At 41.0% G+C, this 24,038-nt stretch overlaps 1 protein-coding gene across 3 annotated transcripts in view; it reads left to right on the forward strand.

The window, feature by feature from the left end:
- immp1l (inner mitochondrial membrane peptidase subunit 1) overlaps positions 1-24,038 on the forward strand; it is a 130,627-nt gene that overhangs the window by 4,002 nt on the left and 102,587 nt on the right. The window contains exon 1 of one of the 3 annotated variants that reach the window (XM_072272819.1): positions 329-838. The exons of the other annotated variants lie outside the window; for them this stretch is intronic. Within the exon in view, the coding sequence (XP_072128920.1) occupies positions 651-838 (188 nt within the window). The 5' untranslated portion in view covers positions 329-650. Of the gene's footprint in view, positions 1-328; positions 839-24,038 lie in introns of those variants that run through there. 3 annotated transcript variants of the gene reach the window in all.

A 24,038-nucleotide genomic window follows, 5' to 3' on the forward strand; every position in this document is an offset into this window, starting at 1 on the left:
TTTTGCTGAACACCTACGCTCTGTCCTCCAGAGAAAGCAGGATCTCCCAGTGGCCACACATTTTAATTCCACATCCCATTCCCATTCTGACATGTCTATCCACGGCCTTCTCTACTGTAAAGATGAAGCCACACTCAGGTTGGAGGAACAACACCTTATATTCCGTCTGGGTAGCCTCCAACCTGATGGCATGAACATTGACTTCTCTAACTTCTGCTAATGCCCCACCTCCCCCTCGTACCCCATCCGTTATTTATTTTTATACACACATTCTTTCTCTCACTCTCCTTTTTCTCCCTCTGTCCCTCTGACTATACTCCTTGCCCATCCTCTGGGGTTTCCCCCCCTCCCCCTTTTCCTTCTCCCTGGGCCTCCTGAGCCATGATCCTCTCACACCCCTTTTGCCAATCACCTGTCCAGCTCTTGGCTCCATCCCTCCCCCTCCTGTCTTCTCCTATAATTTTGGATCTCTCCCTCCCCCTCCCACTTTTAAATCTCTTACTAGCTCTTTCTTCAGTTAGTCCTGACGAAGGGTGTCATCCTGAAACGTCGACTGTACCTCTTCCTAAAGATGCTGCCTGGCCTGCTGCGTTCACCAGCAACTTTGATGTGTGTTGCTAGAAAGACGACTCAGATTCCTAGGACACATCATGCGGAAAGATGAACAAGAAAAACTCATTCTCTCTGGAAAGATTGAGGGGAGTAAACCTAGAGGAAGGCCTTGGCTTATGTACATCAAAAGCATAGCCAGGTGGCTACACATTGAGGAAATGGAAGTCATCCAAAAAATGAAGAATAGATCTATATGGAAAACCATGGTCACCAAAGTCCGCATCAGGTATGGTACCGAGACAGGCAGACAGACATAACCACTACTCTACTGATCTTCCCTGAACGGTTTCATTTTTTGTCATACTTGCCTTATCGCCTTCAAGAACTTTTAAATATTCTCTGTTCTCTTGCAGTTTTCAGAACCCTTTCAGATTCTAGTGCCTCTTCTTGCAGTTTCCAGACTGTATCATTCGATATGTTTTGTACGTACCCGTTCCAGTAATATTTTGTGTGTTACACATTATCAGAACCTATTGGACCCGAGCTCCTAAACCCATGACCTCCACTATAGAAAGAGAAGACCAACAGATGTGTGGGAAGTCCATCTCTTTCAGGATTCATTCCACATATCGTATTATCATGATTTGGAAAAATTAACTCCTTCATAATGTTGGAATAAAATCCCAGAAAACCATAGCCAATAGTTTGTGTGAAGCAGTCTACATCAATACATCTTCACAACAACTGCAGTGGTTCGAGCAGATAGTTTGCGATCAGTTCTTCAAGGTCATTTAATGTCAACAAAATGCAAAATATTTTTGCATTGCCAGTAATGCAGCCTTGCTTCAAATGAAGAAAATAAAAGTGAGACCCAGGATATCCACTCAGATCTTTAAAGTAAACTGTCTAATACTATTAACACACATCAAAGTTGCTGGTGAACGCAGCAGGCCAGGCAGCATCTCTAGGAAGAGATACAGTCGATGTTTCAGGCCCAGACCCTTTGTCAGGGCTAACTGAAGGAAGAATTAGTAAGAGATTTGAAAGTGGGAGGGGGAGATCCAAAATGATAGGAGAAGACAGGAGGGGGAGGGATGGAGCCAAGAGCTGGACAGGTGATTGGCAAAGGGGATATGAGAGGATCATAGGACAGGAGGCCCAGGGAGAAAGACAAAGGGGGGGGAACCAGAGGATGGGCAAGGGATATAGTCAGAGGGACAGAGGGAGAAAAAGGAGAATGAGAGAAAGAATGTGTGTATAAAAATAAATAACGGATGGGGTACGAGGGGGAGGTGGGGCATTAGCAGAAGTTAGAGAAGTCGATGTTCATGCCAAAAGGTTGGAGGCTACCCAGAGGGAATATAAGGTGTTGTTCCTCCAACCTGAGTGTGGCTTCATCTGTACAGTAGAGGAGGCTGTGGATAGACATGACAGAATGGGAATGGGATGTGGAATTAAAATGTGTGGCCACTGGGAGATCCTGCTTTCTCTGGTGGACAGAGCATAGGTGTTCAGCAAAGCAGTCTCCTAGTCTACGTTGGGTCTCAGCAATATTTAGAAGGCCACATCGGGAGCACCGGATGCAGTATATCACCCCAGCCGACTCACAGGTGAAGTATCGCCTCACCTGGAAGGACTGTCTGGGGACTATTCCACATCCCATTCCCATTCTGACATGTCTATCCACGGCCTCCTCTACTGTAAAGATGAAGCCACACTCAGGCTGGAGGAACAACACCTTATATTCCGTCTGGGTAGCCTCCAACTTGATGGCATGAATATCGACTTCTCTAACTTCTGCTAATGCCCCACCTCCCCCTCGTACCCCATCCGTTATTTATTTTTATACACACATTCTTTCTCTCTCCTTTTTCTCCCTCTGTCCCTCTGAATATACCCCTTGCCCATCCTCTGGGTTCCCCCCCCCCCTTTGTCTTTCTCCCTGGGCCTCCTGTCCTATGATCCTCTCATATCCCCTTTGCCAATCACCTGTCCAGCTCTTGGCTCCATCCCTCCCCCTCCTGTCTTCTCCTATCATTTTGGATCTCCCCCCTCCCCCTCCAACTTTCAAATTCCTTACTCACTCTTCCTTCAGTTAGTCCTGACGAAGGGTCTCGGCCTGAAACGTCGACTGTACCTCTTCCTAGAGATGCTGCCTGGCCTGCTGCGTTCACCAGCAACTTTGATGTGTGTTGCTTGAATTTCCAGCATCTGCAGAATTCCTGTTGTTTGCGTTGTCTAATACTATTAGCTGGCTTTTTTTTGCAGCTTTTTACTTCACCTTGATGAACACGGTACAGGTTTCCCCCGCCATCCAAAAGTAGAGCGTTCCTATGAAACGGTTTGTAAGCCGAAATGTCATAAAGCAAAGAAGCAATTGCCATTTATTTATATGGGAAAATTTTGTGAGCATTCGCAGACCCAAAAATAACCACCAAATCATGCCAAATAACACATAAAACCTAAAATAACAGTAACATATAGTGAAAACAGGAATGATATGATAAATACACAGCCTATATAAAGTAGAAATACTTTTCCACTATCATTACTGCACTGTTCTCCGTAGCAAAAATCTCACGGAAGCGCCGTCGGCAGAAAATCTCACGCAAGCGCTGTTGGCAAAAACACGGCGCAAGCGCTCTCCAGTAACCTTTAAGCTACGAAGCTGCCAAATCATACCAAAATACATGTAAAAATACACAGCCTATATAAAGTAGAAATAATGTATGTACAGTGTAGTATCACTTACCGGAATTGGTTCAGCGCCGAGCACACTGATCATGGTGTGTTAGGCTGAGTCGTCGCGGGTTGGGTGGTGCAGTGACCCCCACCCTCCAGGCCGCCGACTGATACCGAACCGTGAAGCATGCAGGGGTATAGCGGTAGCCGGGAGGCACACAGCACATCTTTAAGAAAAAAGCCAAAATAAACATGCTAATTAATTAGGTGCCGCCCGACACGTAATTGTCGGCCCAGATCAGTGCCGATTTCCAATTGCGTTGTTTCTGATCTGGGCCGACAATTACGTGTCAGGCGGCATCTAATTAATTAGCTTGTTTATTTTTGCTTTTTTCTTAAAGGTGTGCTGTGTGCCTCCCGGCTACGGTTGCATTCTCTGCGAATCAGTATCTGTCCGTGGCCTGGGAGTTGGGGTGGTGGGACACTGGGGTGTCATCTCATCGTCGTCTGTTTCCATTAGAGCAGGGGGCTCATCTTCTCCTATGACTGCCCGCCTCAATGTTGAAGATCAAGGTTCGTCGTCTGCTGTGGCTGATGTGGAAGGCTTGCTTGACTGCTGAGTCTCGCACATTTTTCTATCATACCGTTCTTTGTAAGGACTCAAACCATCCTGGAAATATTCCCTAAACCTACGTACCCTTTCAAAATTGAAGTCGTACTTTATCATTACTCATTCGGTTTCGATTGTTATCCTTTCCTCTTCCAATTGCATCATCTCTTCATCTATCAGTTCTTGGTCATGGGATGCTAAAACCTCTTCAACATCATCTTCGTCAGCTTCCACAAGCCAAACTCACTTTGTCCTTACTTCGTTCACCACGATCGAAATGCTTAATAATGTCTAGTTTTACGCTAAGTGTAACACCCTTAGGAGCTCTTTTAGGCTTTTCCGACACCTTAGAACTCATCTTGCTAACGGCTGTTCACAGACAGGTGTTTAAGCAATGCCGGCGAGAATGCAGTTCCGAATCCGGGGCAGAGCGGTTGCTCGGGGCACGTGCTGCCTTTTATCGCACGCTGCTTTTTTTTGTGCGCTGCCTTTCTTCGTAACAGTGAAAACACCTTCTGTTAGCGAAAACAGGGAACTAATGTAGGTCTTTCGTAACAGTGAGGTTTCGTAAAGCAAACGTTCGAAAAGCGGGGGACACCTGTACCATAAATATCATGTCCTTTATTTTATGAAAATCTATTTTGAAGTACTTTTCCAGCTGCTTCACAGTTTTACAACTCTACGTCACAACATTTTAATTGGCAAGAAAGAATAAAAATATTTTCTACACTTGTTTTTATATTCATATTCATTTTCCTCACATCTGCTAAAATTTTATTTGTAGAGCCTCATTCTCACTATGTATGTACAGGTCACTTAAGTAGAAGGTAATTTTAATAACTTGCTTAATCTTTTAAACATGGATACTTGAGTGGCTTCTCATTATCACACTTTGTTTAAAAACATTCAAGTCTTTAGTTTTTTTTAATATTTTAAGTGTGATAGAGGAGGGTCCACTTTAATGTAGTTTTTGGGCTACAATACTTGAGAAACTCATTGAACATCCAGGGCAAGATAGTTGCCTATTACCATACAAATATCCACTCCCCTCATTGCACCCATTTGACTGCAATGTTTTACTTTTCACAGAGTTTCCTTCAGTAAATTGCCAAGGCATCATGATAGCAAATTGAAAACCAGAGACTTCCTCTATCTAAAAGGACAGAGACATAATGCAAATGAAAATATCTTCAACTCAATCTTTCTTCCCCAAATCTACACCACACCTATTTGGTAACAGTCTTCAAAACATTCTTTGACGGTAGGTCAAAATCTTAGAGATTCCATTCCTCTTGTAAATGCCGTCCTTGTCCCTACATTCATAATTAACTTTTTAAAAAGTGTTGTCAGACACCTTGACCATATGGGCTGGAGGAATTCAAGAGCAGTTCACAAGAGCCAGTAAGAACGAACAATAAATAACACTTTCCCTACAATGTCCAAACTCTGAGAATGACAATTTTAAAGAAGATCTCAATTATGCTTTGCCTTGCCATTTCCTTTCTCAATGCAATTTACTTCTTGTAGGCGTCACAACAAAGAAAGTTCATTCTGTTAGTTATTTGAAGTTTCTTGGCCTGAAACATCATTTACTCATTTCCCTCCATAGATATTACCTAACCTGATTTCTTACAGCAATTTGTGTGTGTTGCAAGAAAAACTGCCAATTGAATGGAATGTTGTGATTACTGGTGTTTATTACCACTAATGCAAGAAAATAATGAACATTACCTCATTATTTTTACTCTCTTTTTGCACTATTTATTTTTATATATATTTCTTACTGTAATTTGTAGTATATTTTTATGTATTGCACTGATATTTGTCAGTGACCTTCACTATCTTAAGAAGACAGAGACATGATGCAAATGGAAATATCATCAGCTCAAGCTTTCTTCCCCAAATCTACATCAGGTTCTAAATCTGAAAATTGACATTTAGCAATGCTGAAATCACACTTTATATCATGGATATTCTCAGGCAAAATATTTAAAATTGGAATAATAAATGTTAATCATTTATTACTGATTTATGAGTAGTTTTACTTCAGTATTATCATAATTTTTGCCATTAATAGTATGCTTTCCTTTTACATTTGATCTCCCAAAGTGCTCATGTCATACTTTCCGGATTAAACTCCATCTGATATTTGCCATGTTGTGTGGCGTGGGTGATCATGGTCTTATGATTGTTCTTGGAAAATTTTTCTACGGAAGTGGTTTGCCATTGCCTCATTTGGTAGACACTTATCTCCACCCCACCACCCACCTCAGTAAACGTTCTATATCCCACTGTATTCTTTGGTAATCTTTGATATTACAGTATCTAAAACCCCATCAATGATAATGTCATCTACAAACTACCTATCCATGCTTTCATATAAGTCATATATATATATATGTGTGTGTGTGTGTGTGTACACTATTGCAACAGAGGTCCCAGTATGGATTTCGGTGCAACATCTATAGAGCTCATACTGAGGTAATTCCCACAGACATAGGTATGCATATTATTTTATTTACAATGATATGATGATATGTAATTTTTTTAAATGCTAGAAGTAACACGTGAGGCAATGTCTGATGCAAAATTTTCAATGTTACATATTGTGTCTAGTAATTGCACTGTGGGTAGTAAAAGTTCAATTAACCTTATAAAAGTTTTTTCATACATGTGTGTTGTTGATTCTGACTGAAATTTTTCCTGACCATTTGACTACAGGTAGAAGAAAGGATTATGTTGAAATAAGGAGACCTCTATATTGAGAAGTCTAATGGAAAGCAAAATCAAAGGAAAATGATCCAAAACTCATTAGATCATGGTTTACTTTAATGTACACTTACATTGTAAAAGAAGTTTGCACATTTGCAGATTGCTTCAGACCATATGCTATAATACATGTCTCACTGTGCTTGAATTAAATTCAGTGAGGTCATTTGTAATTATACAGTTCTGTACATTATGGTGAGGGATGTTAATCTTGTCACTTGTCAACAGTAAATTGAAAAATATGGAACCACAGGCAAAGGGATAATGACATTTAGAATTCGTTATACATACTACTCCTGTCAATTTGAAATCACTTAATTTGAATCACTGGATGATTCAAATGTGCTTTAAAAAAGCTTCCAGTGCTGCTTTATTCCAGCTGCTTAATTCAAATTACTGGACAATTCCATTTTATTAATGCATAAATAAAAGGGTTTGAGGTGAATGTGCACTGTAAAGGATTCAGTTAGTAGATTACACTTTCTTATGTATGGGCAATGTGAAAATGCCTTTTTAAGGGGGAAATATGTTAGGGATATCCAGACTAGAAGTTTGGTCAACATGGATCCTATTGTGGAATAAACAGATACCACATGTACATGGGAACAAGAAATTATTTCATGTTTGATCAGCTTATGAGAACATAAGACCATAATATATAGGAACAGAATTAGTTCATTTGGCCCTTCCCATCAGGTCTGCCATTCAGTCATGGCTATTTTTTTAGCCCAATTCTTCCACCTTCTCTCTGTAGTCTTTAGCCCCTTTACCAATTTATAGACAATAGATTTCTCCCTAAATACATTCAATGACTTAGCCACCACCACCCTCTGTGATAATGAATTCTACAGACTTGTCACTCTCTAGCTGAAGAAAGTGCTCTTCATCTCAGTTTTAAGAGGACGTCCTTTTATTCTGAGGTTGTGTTATCAGATCCTAGAGACTAGACTTCCCAACAATTTTTATGCCATGGACCAACACCACTAAGCAAGGGGTCCATGCACCCCAGGTTGGGAACTCCTGTGCAAAAAAGAAACATTCTCTCCATGTCCACTCTATCCAGGCCTTTTAGTATTTGGCAGGTTTCATTGAGATTCCCCCCTCCTCTCTCTAAACTCCAGAGAGACCCAAAACCATCGTATGCTCCTCATGTTAAGCTTTTTATTGATGGAATCATAATTGTGAACCGTCTTTGGACTGTCTCCTGGCCAAACATATCTTTCTTTTGATGTAGGGTCCAAAGTTGATCACAATATTTCAAATATAATCTGACCAATGCCAATGAACCCTCAGCAGTATATTCTTTCTTTTATATTTGTAGTCCTCTCAAAAAGGATGCTAGCATTGTATTTTTCTTCCTTATTATTGACTCACCCTACAAGTGAACCTTGAGGGAATCTTGAACTAGGACTCTCAAGTCCCTTTGCATCTCTGATTTCTGAATTTTCTCCTCATCGAGAAACTAGGCTACACCTTCCTATCATAGTTCGTAACCTCACACATCACTATAGTGCATTCCATCTGCCACTTCTTTGCCCAGGCTTCCAACTTATCCAAATCCTCCAGATTTCCTGCCTTTGTGATATCATGTGTTCCTCCACCTATCATGGTATTGTCTACAAAGTTGGCCACAATGCCATCAGTTCCTTCATCCAGATCATTCATGTATAAAGTGAAAAGTTATGGTCACTATACTGGGTTTGCAGAACTCCACTAGAGACCAGCAGCCATTCTGGAAATCCTCACTCTCTGATTTCTCCCAGTCAGTCAGTTTTCTATCCATGCTAGTACCTTGCTATAATACCACAGGTTCTTAACTTGTTTAGCACCTTGTGTGTGGCATCATATCAAAGGCTTTCTGAAAACCCAGGTCCACGGACTGTCCTTTGCTTAACCTGCTTGTAACCTCATCAAAGGATTCTAACAGATGTGTCAGGCAAGATCTTAACAAAATAGTGCTGATTTGGCTTTATTTTATCAGCTACTTCCAACTTCTCTAAAATGTCATTCTTAATAATTGTTATTTATTATTATTGATGATGATGACAGTGCAGAACAGATCCTTCTGGCCCGTTGAGCTGCACTGCCCAGCAAAGCCAATTTAACCCTAACCTAATTACAGGACAATTTACAATAACCGCTTAACCTACCAACCCGTGGGTCTTTGGACTGTGGGAGGAAACTCAAGCAGTCATAGGAGAAAGTACAAACTCCTTACAGACAGCAGTGGAGATTGAACCTGCGTCGCTGGTACTGTAAAGCATTGTGCTACCCACTACACTAATGTGCTGCTCCAAATAATGGACTCTAAAATCTTAACTAACCACTGAGGTTGGGCTAACAGGATTATAATTTCCTGTGTTTTGCCTCCTTCTCTTATGATCAAATAAAGGTGGCAGAGAAATGATGACTCAGTAGCTTCCAATGTAGCCCAGTACCACTTCAATGGAATAGCTGATTGGCAGTGTAGTGGCATCCACATCGGACTTCAAGGCAAGTGGTCCCGGGTCTGAATCTAGCCGGCTCCTTGCACACTGTCCATTGTTACGTACCCCATAACTGGGTTGCCAAACCAGCAGAAAAGGACCACTTAGTTGGAGTCTGGATTACTGGAACTAAGAAAGTTTTATTAAAGAAATAAGTAACACAGTACTCTAATAGTAAGGATATAAATGCAACAGGTTAGCAATGAATAAACACACATGTACAGGGAACTATGATAATAGGATCAATCAAGCTCTATTGCAGTCTAGGGGTAAAATGATCAGTCACAAGTGACACAGAGTTCAGTTCAGTTTCAGTTCGCAGTAATCGCCGTCGTGCTGTTGGGGGGAGAGAGAGAGAACGAATGAATATGCAAATCGGATTCCAAACAGACCTTCGATATTGCTCGCAGTTAGCTTTCAGGCGAGCCCTTTGTAATGTCTTCTGAGGTCACCGACTGTGACCCCTCCGTTCCAGATACGATCATTCTTCTGCGGTGAACCCGGCACCCAGGCAAGGGCGGACACACACACTGGGTTCCCGCCCGATCGCACCTTTCCACCCTGTGCGTCTATGGCTGGTCCCGCGAGCAGACCTCCAAAACTCCTACCAACTTGTGGGGTCACACCGCTTCCAGGGTCTCGTTACCTAGTGGTGTCATGTGTGTCTTGCCTTAGCGAACCTGTTCCTTTTATCCCCCTGCTGGGGTATCGCCTGTCCATCAAACTTCAAACAGTTCGGGTTCAAAGCAACCGGTCTCTGACAATACTCGGAACTGTGTCTCCTTTCGGTAATCTCTCTCGTCTCTCTCTTATTAGCATTTTGAATGTTCCCCCATTGTCCTCTTATCGGCATCAATCTTCTGATAATTTGGTCTGTTGTCACACCATCCATGCTAGGTTGAGTGTTGAGCTGGCAACGTGGCCTCATAAAAAAACAGAGAAATTTAAAGAAATGGCAAGGTTGTCACCCAATGCACCACAAGGCGTGGACAGGAACAACATCAACTTCAATGGAATAAAATAAATGTTAAAATTATATCTTTCGGATACATTTGGATTTTGTGGAGTAGTGAGAATATTGAACATTACAGCACAGTACTGGCCCTTCCGCCTACGATGTTGTGTCACCCTTTTAACCTTCTCTAAGATCAATCTAGCCCTTTCCTCCTACATAGCCCTCCATTATTCTAGCATCCATCTACCTATCTAAGAGTTTCTTAAATGCCTTCAATGTATTTGTGTCTTCACCATCCCCAGCAGGGCATTCCACGCACCTACCACTATTTGCATAAAAACTTATCTCTGACTTGGAGCTTTGACCAGCGGCCAATCCAGACATTGGAAGTTTGGAGAGGATGGGACTTAATCAGTTCTACTGTCCGAGAATAGAAGGCAGGAGTGGGTCTCAGCAGCATAATAGAGCTTTGATCAGTGACCAATTGGCATTTGGGATGGATTAATAAGAGCAAATTAGTGGAAGGCGGGGTAAGCACAGTGGTGTCATCTGAGTGGATATAATCAGAGTAGTAATCTTAAGGCTTTAGCTTTTCGAGCTTCAGCTAAGAGAGGCTTCACTCAGAGAAAGTGAAGGAAAGAAAACCTCTGTTTCATTCTCTTTTTTTAGATCTGCTCAGCTAGGACAGGAGGAATGACAGGCAGGATACTGAAATGTTCCTCTTGCGGGTTAAGGGAAGGCAGGTGACCTCCAGTGTTCATGACATCTACAGCTACGAGAAGTGCGTCCAGCTGCAGCTTCTAACGTAATGTGTTAAGGAGTTGGAGCTAGAAATGGATGAACTCTGGATCATTCAGAAGGCTGAAGGGGTGATAGTTAGGACGTATCGAGAGGTAGTTACACCCAAGCTGCAGGGCACAGGAAACTGGGTGAAAGTCAGGAAGGGGAAAGGAGCTAAGGAGCCAGAGTAGCCCGATGGCATCCCCCTGAACAACAGGTATATCACTTTGGATACTGTCGTAGGGTGGGGGGGAAAGTGACCTAACAGAGGAAAGTCGCAGTGGATGAGTCTGGCTCTGAGTCTGCCTCTGACTCAGTAAGGAAGTAGGGAGAAGAGGCACACTGTGGTGATAGGGATTTGTTTGTTAGTGGAATGGACAGGAGGTTCTGTGGGCGAGAACAAGATTCCCAGATGGTATGTTGCCTCCCATTTGCCAGGATCCAGGATATCTGTGGTCAAGTCCTCAGCATTCTTAATTGAGAGGGTGAACAACCAGAAGTGTTGGTCCATGTAGGTACCAATGACATGGGTAGGATGAGTGATGAAGTTCTGCATAGGAAGTTCAGGGAGTTAGATGCTAAGTTAAAGGGCAGGACCTCCAGGGTTGTGATCTCAGGATTGCTACCCATGCCATATGTAGTGAAGCCAGAACTAGAAAGATTATACTGTTTAACATGTGGCTAAGGACTTGGTGTAGGAGGGAGGGCATAAGATTTTTGGATCATTGGACTCTCTTCCAGGGAAGGTGTGACCTGTGCAGAAGGGATGGCTTGTATCTGAACTAGAGGGGAACTAATATCCTAGCAGGAAGGTTTGTGAATACTGCATGATGGGGTCTAAACTAGAGTTGCAGGGGGATGGGAACCAGAGTGCCAGAACAGTTAGTGGAAATTCCTTTATGTAAATTGTTTAGATGTGGCAGGATTTGTTAGGTGTGTTCAGAAAGAGTTCCTGCTACAGTATGTAGACAGGCTTACTAGAGCAAAGACCATATTGGATTTAGTACAAGTTATTGAGCATGGTCAGGTGACAAGGTGACAGATGGAATTGAATTGAATTGAATTTATTACTTACATTCTTCATATACATGAGGAATAAAAATCTTTATGTTACGTCTCTCTCTAAATGTGCAATGTGCTATTTATAGTAATTAATAAATAGTATGTACAACAGGACAGTCAATGGAAATACAATTGTATCAGCATGAATTAATCAGTCTGATGCCCTGGTGGAAGAAGCTGTCCTGGAGCCTGTTGGTCCTGGCTTTTATGTTGTGGTAGCAGCTGGAACAGTTTGTGGTTGGGGTGATCCTGCCCTTTTCACATACCTGTCTTTGTAAATGTCTTGATGGGCGAGCATTTGGAAATGGTGACCACACTCCCTGACCTTTAGCATAACCATGGATAAGAAAAAACGGTATGAGAAAGTATTTAATTTGTGGGGGCTAACCATGATGGCATTTGGCAGGAACTTGAAAGTGTAAATTGGAAACAGATGTTCTCTGGGAAATGCAGTTGTTTTGGGAGTATTTGCATGGGGTTTTGAATGGTGGGGTGATAGAACTATGAATGACAAGAGAAATTGACATATGGTGAAAAGGAAGAAAGAAGTATCCTTAAGGTTTATGAAGCAAAAACTAGAACGGGATCTTGAGTATTATTAGGTAGCCAGGAGGAAGCTTAAGAAGGGACTTAGGAGAGCCAAAATGAGACATAAGAAGGCCTTGGCAAATAGGATTAGAGCAAAATGTCAAGGCATTCTATATATATGCAAGGAACAGGATGATGATCAGAATGAGTATAGGACTGCTCAGAGATAAAGAGGTAGAGGGGGTGTAGGAGGTCCTTAATGACTACTTTGCTTCAGTGTTCACCATGGAGAGGAACTTCAACGAATGTGAGGTCAGTGTAGAAAAGGCTAATGTGCTGGACCATGTTGATGATGAGAAAGTGGCAGTTTTGGAGCTTCTGAAAGTCATTAGGATAAATAAATCCCTGAGGACTGGACAGAATATACTCCAGGTTACCTCAGGAAGTGAGGGGAGAGATTTCTAGGTTATTAACAATCATCTTTGCATCCTCTCTGGTCACGGGAGTGGTACCAGAGGATTGGAGGATAGTGAGCACTGTTCTGTTGTTCAAGAAAGGTAATAGGGACAATCCTAGGAATTATAGCGCAGTGAATATTATGTCAGTGGTGATCAAACTGACATAATGAAGAGAATTCTTAGGAAAAGAATTCATGAGCATTTGGAGAAGTATAGTTTATTAGAGATAGTCAGCATGGATTTGAGTGGGGGAGGTCATGCTCAAGAGTCTGATTTGAGTTTTTCAAAGAGGTGACAAGCATGTTGATGAAGGTAGAGCAGTGGATGTGCTGTATATGGATTTTAGTAAGGCGTTTGACAAGGTTACCCATGTTAGGCTCATCCAGAAAGCCATGAAGCATAGATATATGGCTACATAGGATATGGAACTGGCTTGTCCACAGAGGCAGAGAGTTGTAGTAGATGTAGCATTTCTGCCTGGAGGTTGGTGACTCGTGGTGTTCCACAGGGATCTGTTCTGGAACCCCTACTCTTTGTGACTTTTATAAGTGACTTGGATGAAAAAGTGGAAGGGTGGGTTAGTGAGTTTGCAGATGACATGAAGGTTAGTGATGTTGTGGATAATCTGGAAGGTTGTAGGTTACAACACGATGCAGAGCTGAGCAGAGGAATGGCAGATGGAGTTCAACCCAGAAAAGTGTGAGGTGTCTGGAAGATTGAACTTGAAGGTTGGGTACAAGGTTAGTGGCAGGATTCTCAGTCATGTGGAGGAGCAGAGGGATCTTGGGGTCCAAGTCCATAGGTGTTTCAAAGTTGCGATGCAAGTTTATCAAGTGGTTATGAAGTTGTATTAGTTGGGATATTGAGTTCAAGAGCCATGAGGTAATGTTGCAGTTCTATAAAACTCTGGTTAGACCAGAGTATTGTATTCACTCTGGTCACCTCATTATAGGAAGGATGTCGAAGCTATAGAGAGAGTGCAGAGGAGGTTTACCAGGATGCTTCCTGGATTAGAGAACATGTCTTATGAGGAAAGTTGGAACGAATTAGGGCTTTTCTCTTCAGAGTGAAGGAGGATGAGAGGTGACTTGATGGAGGTGTATAACATTGTGAGAGGCACAGATAGAGTGGACAGTCAGCACCTTTTCCCCCAGAAGCATGAAGCTCCAAGAGTAAACAGTATACTTGATAATAATAATTACAACAGACTAAAGGCAGTGGAGAAGTTACTGTTCTTAAGTCTGCATATCTAGCTTTTAAGCTCCTGTATCTTCTCCCAGAAGGTAAAAGAGAGAAAAGGGAATGGCCAGGGCTGCAGGCATCCACAGATATTGCTGGGCTTGCTGTGCATTTCCTGATTTTCCAGTTTTTACCTCAAATTTCTTGTATTTATAGTTTTATTTATTTGTATCAGATTTCTGCTTTGTATTTGAGTGTAATGGACCTGAATGTCATGACTGCTACCTGTAAAAATAAGCTCCTGATGATATTGGGCAGCATGTTCAACTAGTAGTTAGCATAATGCTATTATTGCACCAGCGATCCCTGAGCAGGGTTCAATTCCTGTTACTCTGTATTAGGAATTTGTATGTTCTGCCCGTGACTGCATTAGTTGTGCTCTGGTTTCTCTCACACTCCGAAGATGTACGGTTAGCAATTGTGGCCTTGCTTTGTTGACACCAGAAGCGTGGCGACACTTGCCCAGCATAATTCTTTCTGATTTGATTTGATGGAAACAACGCATTTCACTGTATGTGTCGATGTTTCCGTGTGACAAATATAATCTTTATTCTTTACATTTCTTAAAAAATACTAACATTGAACTGCCAGTTATGCACTAGAACTCTGTTGCTTTTGCATTACTGGGAAGAAGTATCAATTCTTTTACACATAGCTATAAAATTAGTTCAATCAATGTTTTTATATTTAGAATTAAAGAAATTTGTCAGATAGAGGGAGGTCATTAAGTCCATCATGTTTGGAGCAATGTCAGATTAATCCACCTTCTTTATTATGGATAGTAGCTTCGTATCATGCTTTGCCTCACTTATTTGTCACCTTACTTTACAAATGCCTGATTCAGTCATACCCCTAGAGCTCATTACATGAATTATTTTCTGATAACACTTTTTTCTTTCTTAGTGGCAATGATATTTCTTGCTACTAATTTTCCCTTTCAGAAGAAGTGCCTTTATTTCATATAGAAGTCAATACAATTTCAAATCATCTGAGAGAGAAAGAGAGATTAATCTGTAAGTTACTCTCCTTGAATAAATCATCAACAAACTTGGATGTAATTGATGATCATTTTTTAAAAAGGTGTCAAAGGGGGATGTGGTCCTGCTGCTAAACGTTGGGTTCTCCATGCAAGGTTAACAGCACATTAGTTGCTTCCTTGAGGTCCAATTAGGCAGCACTTGTGTCAAATCAGCATTGTGCACTGATTGACGTTAAGATTTCCCTATTCTACATTGCACGTGCTGTCATCTTTCCAATATGGTGGACGCGCAAATCACGCTACAAATTTGCAAGTGCACAGCATGCAGCACAATGGCAGGGAATCAACACTTTATCAACTAAACAAAGAACGCCATCGAAGCTGGAGATTCTTAATTACATGAATTTCTTTATTTTCTGTTTTGTTTCCTCACTCCCAATACCAGCCGCTCCCCTCAACCAATATTTTCATAATTTTTTTTTCATTTTTTTTCTCTCAAAGACTTCCTACGCTGCACATCAGCAGTGACTGAAGGACGGCTGGAAAGCTGCTCCTGTGTCTGGTCGATTGCTGCGAAAATTGAGGAAATGCTGATGGTTGTCTTTACATGACAATTTAAGCTTTGGAGTAGTGACAAGATTGTTAATCCTGAGAGACCAAAATGTGGGACAAAGGACTGAAGAAAGAGAGGCGTGCCACATTCCCTGGTTCTGAAAGATACTAATGATCCAGCTATGTGTCTACAACTGTGCTTCGCTGAATATGCATGCAGAATAGCCACTGAGACAGAAATTCGAAGGATTGCATAAAAGCTTTGAATTTTATTATGTGCCTTTTGTCACAAGTAGTTGGACAATGTTAAATACAGTATTGGCAGTGGGAAAATAAATAAAGAACATTGCCACAGCTGACAGATAGTTAACTGCCATAGCAGGAATACTTCAGCAGCTCACAAGCTCATTCACATTCATAGTTTGTGATTTTGAGAAATGGCAGAAAATTGGAACCTACAGTACTTGGTTTGAATTACATACAAGGGCACTTGAGACTGAACAAAACAGACTATTGACGGCCTTGCTGTTAACTTCTTAGAGTCTTTAGAATTTTATAGTCACTGGCAAATGCTGCATTATTAAGAGGATAATGTTCATGAAGTATAGGCATGTTGGTCAGAAACAATAGGTCGAGTCATTAAAATAATGTTTTGGTAGTCTCTTCAGCTGTTAATATGAGTTACAGTAAGTGTCTCAATTGAATGTACATCTTATAAATGGTTGGAAACACTATGTTGTGGATAACCTAGGTCTTCATGTCTTGAGAAGCTTCTTCTATTAACTCTGCAGTGATTGATAATTAAAGGAGAAAGAATTGCATGCATCCAGTGCTGTTTGTGCTCCTAATCTTCTTAGTGACATCTGCCATTGTATTGCAAAGCCTCTTTTCCCTCCTCGTTCCTGGTATGTGATGGCATTTGTGTTTACCGATTAAAGTTTTATACTCTGTAAATCAGATTAGCTGTAGTATCACCTGAATGTAGAGTGAGTTATCATGTGTTCCTACTTCCTTCTGTGGCAAGCTGCGTGGTGAAACAAGGTATTTTGGTTCTTGGGATACTTATAAGTGTCTCACAGCATGTGTTGGAGACTATGATCTCAAAGAAGATGATTCCATTTTCCCCGCCTTTATACTGTTCATAATGGGATTCTCTCCGGAATTGCCTCCTGAAACCACTCTACATTACTTTTTCTTTCAGGCTTTAAGGTATTGCTTAAACCCACCCTTTTGATGAAGCTTTTACTCATCTAGACTAACTTATTGCTTCCAATCAAATGTTGCTTGGATTACTCGTCTAAATTACTCTGCATCTATTATATTAAAGGCACTGCATAAATGAAAATAGTTTTTGATGGACGAGTTTAATTAGTAACTTCAGTGTCTAATAACAATATTTACCTGTTGTAATGAAAGTTCTGGGTGGTTTATTTCACAAGCTAATCAAAGTTTGTTTTAAAAGTCTAGTTGCCTTTTACTTGAGCTGAGTATCATTCGGTGACCTAAGTAAGATCTACATTCAGTGACCACATTATTAGGTACCCCCGTATCTCATGAAGTGGCTACTGAGTATATATTTGTGGTCTTCTGCAGCTGTAGTCCATCTACTTCAAGGTTCGATGCGTTGTGCATTCAGAGATGCTCTTCTGCACGCTATTTTTGTAATGCATGATTATTTGAGTTACAATCACTTTCCTGTCAGTTTGTACCAGTCTGGCCATTCTCCTCTGACCTCTCTCATTAACCAAGTGTTTTCGTCCAAAGAACTGCTGCTCACTGGATTTTTTTCTTTTGTTTTTTGCACCATTCTCTGTGAGACATGCATGAAAATCCCAGGAGATCTGCAGTTTCTGAGATACTCAAATTACCCTGTCTGGCACGAACAATCATTCTTCTATGGTCAAATTCACTTTGATCACATTTCTTCTCCATTCTGATGTTTGGTCTGAGTGACAACATGACCTCCTGTCCATGTCTGCATGCTTTTATGGGTTGAGTTTCAGCAACAGGATTTGCTGATTATATGTTTGCATTAATGAGCAAGTGTACATTTGTAGTTAACAAAGTGGCCACTGATTGTAACTCGAAGAGAACGGAATTTTGTAAAATAGGCATATGTGACTTTTCCACAAATGTGACTTTAAAATTTATTTCTAATTTCAGTTTTTTTTTAAACTCTGGATTGCTTTGATGGAAGGTAGAAGATTGAGAGAAGATTGAGAGGAGATTTGATAGAGGTGCACAAAATTATGATGGGTATAGATAGGGTAAATCCAAGCAGAATTTTTCTACTGAGATTGGGTGGGACTACAATTGGAGGTCATGGGTTAAGGGTGAATAGTCAAAAATTTAAGGGGAATATGAGGAAAAACTTTTTCACTCAGAGGACTGTGAGTGTGGAAAGAGCTATCAGTGCAAGTGGTGCATGCGAGCTCGATTTCAACGTTTAAGAGAATTATATTCAGGTACATGCATGGTAGGGGTGTGGAGGGCTATGGTCTTGATGCAGGTCGATGGGAGTAGGCAATTTAAATGGATTGGCATGGACCAAATGGTCAATTGACCTGCTTCTGTGCTGTACTTCTCAGTGACTGAAAGATGAAGGAGTGCCAAATGTAAGTGAAGGAGACAAACTGAAAATATTCTTGATTTCTGTGCATGTATTCAGGGAATTCATCTCATTGTAAAGTATCCAGTGAAATTGGAGCTCCTCCCTCCCTCTGAGATATGCCACCTAGCAACCCCCAATTTAACCCTAGCCTAATCTTGGGACAATTTACAATGACCAATTAGCCTACCAATTGGTATGTCTTTGGACTGTGGGAGGAAACAGGAGCACCCAAAGGAAACCCACGCAGTCACAGGAGGAACGTACAAACGGGAATTGAACATGGAGGCACAGGTAGCGTGCAGTTTCTTAATGTTAAAAAATGTGTTCAGCATACAGAGCAGTAAAATCACAGTGTATTTACTTGAGCTTATTTCAAACCAGAGTGAATTCCCAAGTTCTGCCTTTCAAAAGCTTACATTGATGTGACATCAGAAGCAGTTTAAGAGGCAGAATTTACAATGCATTTGTACTGTGTTGGAAAAATTACCAGTAATTGTTGCTGTTGAAAAGCTTCATTGATTATTAACACTTAGTCATAACTAATCATTCAATACTCTCCTACCACTTAATCTGCCCCAAGAGTGTAATACGGTTTAACAACATAAAACATTCATGTGATTCCTGAGTATGTGGGGATAGCAAGTTCTGAATGATTGGTTGGGGAAGGAAAAAGAAACTTTGCTCCTGAAGCTTTGTTAAGATACCAGATGCTGAATATTTTCATCTGAAATTCTCCATATTTTGCCTCATTCAAACCTTGAAGGCTTAATCTGAGCACTATAACTTGTTACCCTGCCAATGTAGAATTTGTTTCCCTCTTCATGGGCAGTTCCTCAGGGTTCAGGATGACTTCCTATCACGACAATTTTGGCTGAGAAGATTGATTAGTTCTTGCATGCTTCTTCCACCGTTTGTGCTTGGCCACCACGTTCATATGTCTGAGGAATTTTGGAAGTGCTTACTGACTTCCTGGATGCTTCTCCACCACTTGTGCAAGGGATTCTACTAAGTTGGTGGGAAAGTTAAATTTCCCCATGGAGATCTAAAGAATGTGTCTTCTTGCTCCCTGTGACCATGTGGGATTCCTCCAAGTGCTCTCGTTTCCTCCCAAATTCCAAAGACGTACAGGTTAGGGTCAGTGAGTGGTGGCCATCCAATGTTGGTGCCTGAAACATGGCGACACTTGCTTTGATATCCACGTGATCGGTAAAGTTGATCTATCTATCTTTAATCTATCTTTCCAAAAATTGCTTGCTCTGATTGATGGAGCCCTGAGTAGTGTGTTTGCTTTAGGCTCTTCCCATCCCGCAAACAGTTACCATGGAGCAGCAATTCACCGGCACTTCTGATTCAGTGGCCCATTCATCACAGGTGATTTGCTGTTGTGAGACCCTTGATGTTGCTCAAGGCAGGATGTTCCATCAGTGGATTTGGAAGATTTAATGAACACAGCATTGAGTAGGTACTTCTAGTGCTTGAATACTGCATGAAATTCTGGTCACAAAATGGTTGCACTTAGTACATTTTATGACGTTAAATTAGATTTATTTATTTATTAATTACATTGAACATCTTGTAATATTCAAGTTTCAAGTTCCTGTTTGTCAGCATCTTTGAAGATCTTTTCTGGGCCCAACATATTGATGCAATTCCAAAGAAGGCTTGACATACAAGGAAGATGACTATATCTTCATTAGGATTTTGAGGAGACTTGGTATGTCACCAAAGGCTCTAGCAAATTTCTACAGATGGACCTTGCAGAGCATTCTAACTGGTTGCGTCACTATCTGGTGTGGAGGGGCCACTGCACAGGATTGGAAAAAGCTACAGATGGTTGCAAACTCAGCCAGCTCCATCATGTGCACTAGCCTCCCCAGCGTCAAGGATATCTTCAAAAGATGATGCCTCAAAAGGTGGCATCCTTCATAAGGGCTTCCTCCCCTCCCCTCCAATCACCCAGGACATGCCCTCTTCTTATTGCTACCTTCAGGAAGGAGGTACAGGAGTCTGAAGACACTCACTCAACATCTTATAACATCTGCCATCCAATTTCTGTATGGACAATGAACCCATGAACACTATCTCACTACTAAAATTTATATATTTTTATGAATTGCAATGTACTACTACTGCAAAACAACAAATTTCATGACATATGCCAGTGATATTAAACCTGATTCTGAAACACATAGTGAAATGCATCATCTGCATTAACAATCAACACGATTTTAGGTTGTGCTGCGGGTAGCCCCCAAGTGTCGCCGTGCATTCCGTTGCCAACATAGATGCCCACAGTGTTCAGCAGAACAACACACAGCTAACATACAACAAGCAACAACAGCAAAACAAACCCCCCACCAAATCACAAACAAAGATGGGCCTCCAATCCCAGGACAGATAGCCTTGGGCCTTTCACTTCTCGACTGTGGCCCTGGGCTCACAGATATTGAGCATCTGACCTCCAGATTCACCAACCTTCGGGCTTTGACCTCCAGATTCGCCAGCTTCAACTTAACTAATGGAGAATGGGAAGTTCAGGAAGGCTCCTTGTCCCATCAGATATTCAGCTGTGTATCGCCATCTGGAACAAACTCTGTTATGATTTTATATTTTGCCTTAGCATATTAACATGACACTTCAGAAGAAAATTTTAACAAGAGTAAATCCTTAAGTACTTATTAAGGATCTGTATACTAGTGACATTGTTCATTCGACATACATTCTGTTGGTCCTTTACATTCAGGATATCTTGCTGGAGTGTTGCTAGATGACACTGGAGTGTCTTAATTTTATAATGTCAGTATTATTCTCAGTGCTAGCATTGTTCTATAATATTTGTCCTATTGTTTTAGTATTCTCTGTAGATTTTATTTAGCACTTTAATCCTTTGTCCCAATAACATGTGTCTGCAATACTATTAATTAGAGGGAAAAGGAGTAACACCTTTCAGCTAGCTTCTTGGCAGCCAGTCGATGTGAGCATTGCGACTAACTCTAGTTTAGTTAAGATGTGTCTGATCCAATGCGATTAAAGCCATGACGTTCAGAAGGTCTTGTTTTGCACAGCAGCAGACATTCTAATTGCCATATTGTATTCGAAGTATCACTAGTTAATCTGTTCCAATGCAATATTTAATATTAATGCACTTTAGTTTATTATTTATGTGTGATTCTGTAGATTTTAGCTTTACCTTCATAAGTTATCTTGTGTTATGTGCACTACTGTGCTTTACACCCTGGTTCAGAGAAATGTGTCGTTTCTATATACATTATATGGTTATGCACGTTATATGCATGTATATAGTTATATGACAATAAACGTCTTGACTTGACTTGAACGGGGCTTTATTTCAGTGTTGTGTTTAACTTTAAAACACTGCAGCTTTTTACTCCACCTCACTTTCCCTTATCCTGCCTTTCGGAATTCATCTCTCTGCACTGTCTCCAAAATTCACAGCCATAATAAAAGTACTTTATTCCGCCAAAAGTTTAATTATTTTTTTCTGTGGCATAGGTGAGATAGCAATAGCTCGACTCGACATCAAAAGTATTAATCAAGCTAAACAATCAAATCATTGCATTTCCCCTGTAGAATGAAAATCTGAATTTATCTTATTGATTTTAATTTATTCAGATGCTGATTTGCCTCTCAGTAGTGTATTCAAGCTCCAGCTTCCAGTACCAGATCACACCACCTTCTGTTACCCCAATTGTAAATGCCTCCATCTGTACTTCAGTCACAGCACTTGACTGGAGGTCAAAAATCAAGTTTTAAAGGGAGGAATAAAACTGTATGGATTTAAAGAATTATACTTAGATTGTAATTGATGGTAAATAAAATTTCCTTGCTGTATTCACTAAAGAAGCCGGCAATAACACCCTCCCTTTAATAAGAATAATTTATGCAGTTTGCAATCTTCCCTTTCATCAAGGCAGAGGGTTTAGATCTAGATAAACTTAGAGGGCTTAAAGCAAACCTGGAGAGGAGACAGATGGCATCCATCCGAGGCTCCAGTGAGTGTGTTCGCATAATTCTTAGAATGGGCAAAGCAGTTTCTGTTTGATCTCATGCTGTAGATAATGTGCAAACAGGGTCATTGGCACATAAAAATGATCTCCAAACAAAACTGTAGAATAGCCAACACCTTGTGGTTTCTTAAAATGAATGTTTCCATCAACAGAAGGTAATCTTGGAAATTCTCTAAACAATTAAAGAACTAATTGTTTTTTGCACATTTGCTGAAATATGACAAAACTATTCAGACTGATATTTGGAGGTACTTTATTGAATCAGTATTAATCTCAGAGCCAACTCTAGAGCGTTTCACTCCCAAGGTTTATTGTTAGTGTAAAAGTCAACACAAGGGATCAGGAAAGAGAGTAACACATACAAAACGCTGGCGGTTAGGCAGCATCCATGAATGGGAATAACAGTTGATGTTTTGGGCTGAGAGCCTTCATCAGGACTATAAAGGACTTTATTCATTTCCATAGATGCTGCCATCAATGACCTACTGAATTCTTCCAGCAGTTTGTAAGTCTTACTCTGGACTTACAGCATCTGCAGAATCTCTCAAAGTATGTTTATTATCAGAATCTGTATTATCAGGGTCTGTCCCATAGACAGCTACGAAACAAAGAAAACCATAGAACCCATTTAAATAAAAACATCAAACCCCCAAAGTGCACAAACGGCAAGGTGAAAAAAAAACAAACAAAAAACATAGAATACAAAACCCCAAATCACAAAGCCATCAAAAGAGGCCAGGCATATTCCATATAGTTCAATCCAGCGTCGTGTCTCTTGCCATTTGCAGGCCACAGCACTAGTCCACCCTGATCAAAATCTCACAAAACTGCAACAAAAAAAGGAGACTCCAGAAACACATCATAACATGAACTACAGAGTTCAATCCACAAACCACATGAGTAAAACCTTGCCCAAGACCTATGAACTTCGGCACCATCCTCCAGCAGCATCGAGTGTGAGACCGTTCGTGCGTAGGCACCTTCCTCCGTCCAGGAGCAGTGAGTGAGTGGGAGAAGACTGCTCGCATGCGGGTAGACAGTGCTGAACACCAGCCCACCTTTCACTCTTGCCCTTGTTGATTTTCAATCTTCCTCGACATTTTAATCGGTGAGATCGGTGAGAAATGGAGCTGATCATGGGCTTGTGCCCCCTCTCAAAGCTTTTTGACTTCAGGCCACACACTTCGCTTGAAACCTTGCTGAACTCCCTTGGAGACAGCAAAGTTCTAGATCGCTCAATCAGCCTGAAAATGTGCCACCAAAATGTAGATCACAGGATCTAACTGTAGCAGAATCACACTTGAAAGAAAAAGATGAAGTAAACAACGTGAAAGTAGTTTTGTGAGCCGTCTGAAGGATGTTGCCCTTGGCTGCTTTGTATGCTGGTGTTATCTTCTTCTGGAAGAATCTTGTGTTTAGGATCAGAAATGAAATGTATTGAATTTGTAAGATAGCACAGAATGCATGGAGATCCTCGCAGAATGTTGAAAAGTAATTGCTTTTTTATTTTAAAAATGGGCATAAGATTCTCCTTTTTGCAACAATCTTAAATTGGCTGTTGGTAAAATAATGGCATTGATTATTAGGAACAAAGCTGAATGTGGACTTGTATTCCATTGTCTATACTTCTGCACTCATCCTCTCTCTTTCTATCCAGAGCGAGGATTTGTTCTCGCAAATATGAAGAAATCTGCAGATGCTGGAATTTCAAGCAACACACATAAAAATTGCTGGTGAACGCAGCAGG

This window comes from Mobula birostris, chromosome 11, assembly GCF_030028105.1.
Source record: "Mobula birostris isolate sMobBir1 chromosome 11, sMobBir1.hap1, whole genome shotgun sequence".
In the NCBI taxonomy this organism is placed as follows: Eukaryota; Metazoa; Chordata; class Chondrichthyes; order Myliobatiformes; family Myliobatidae; genus Mobula; species Mobula birostris.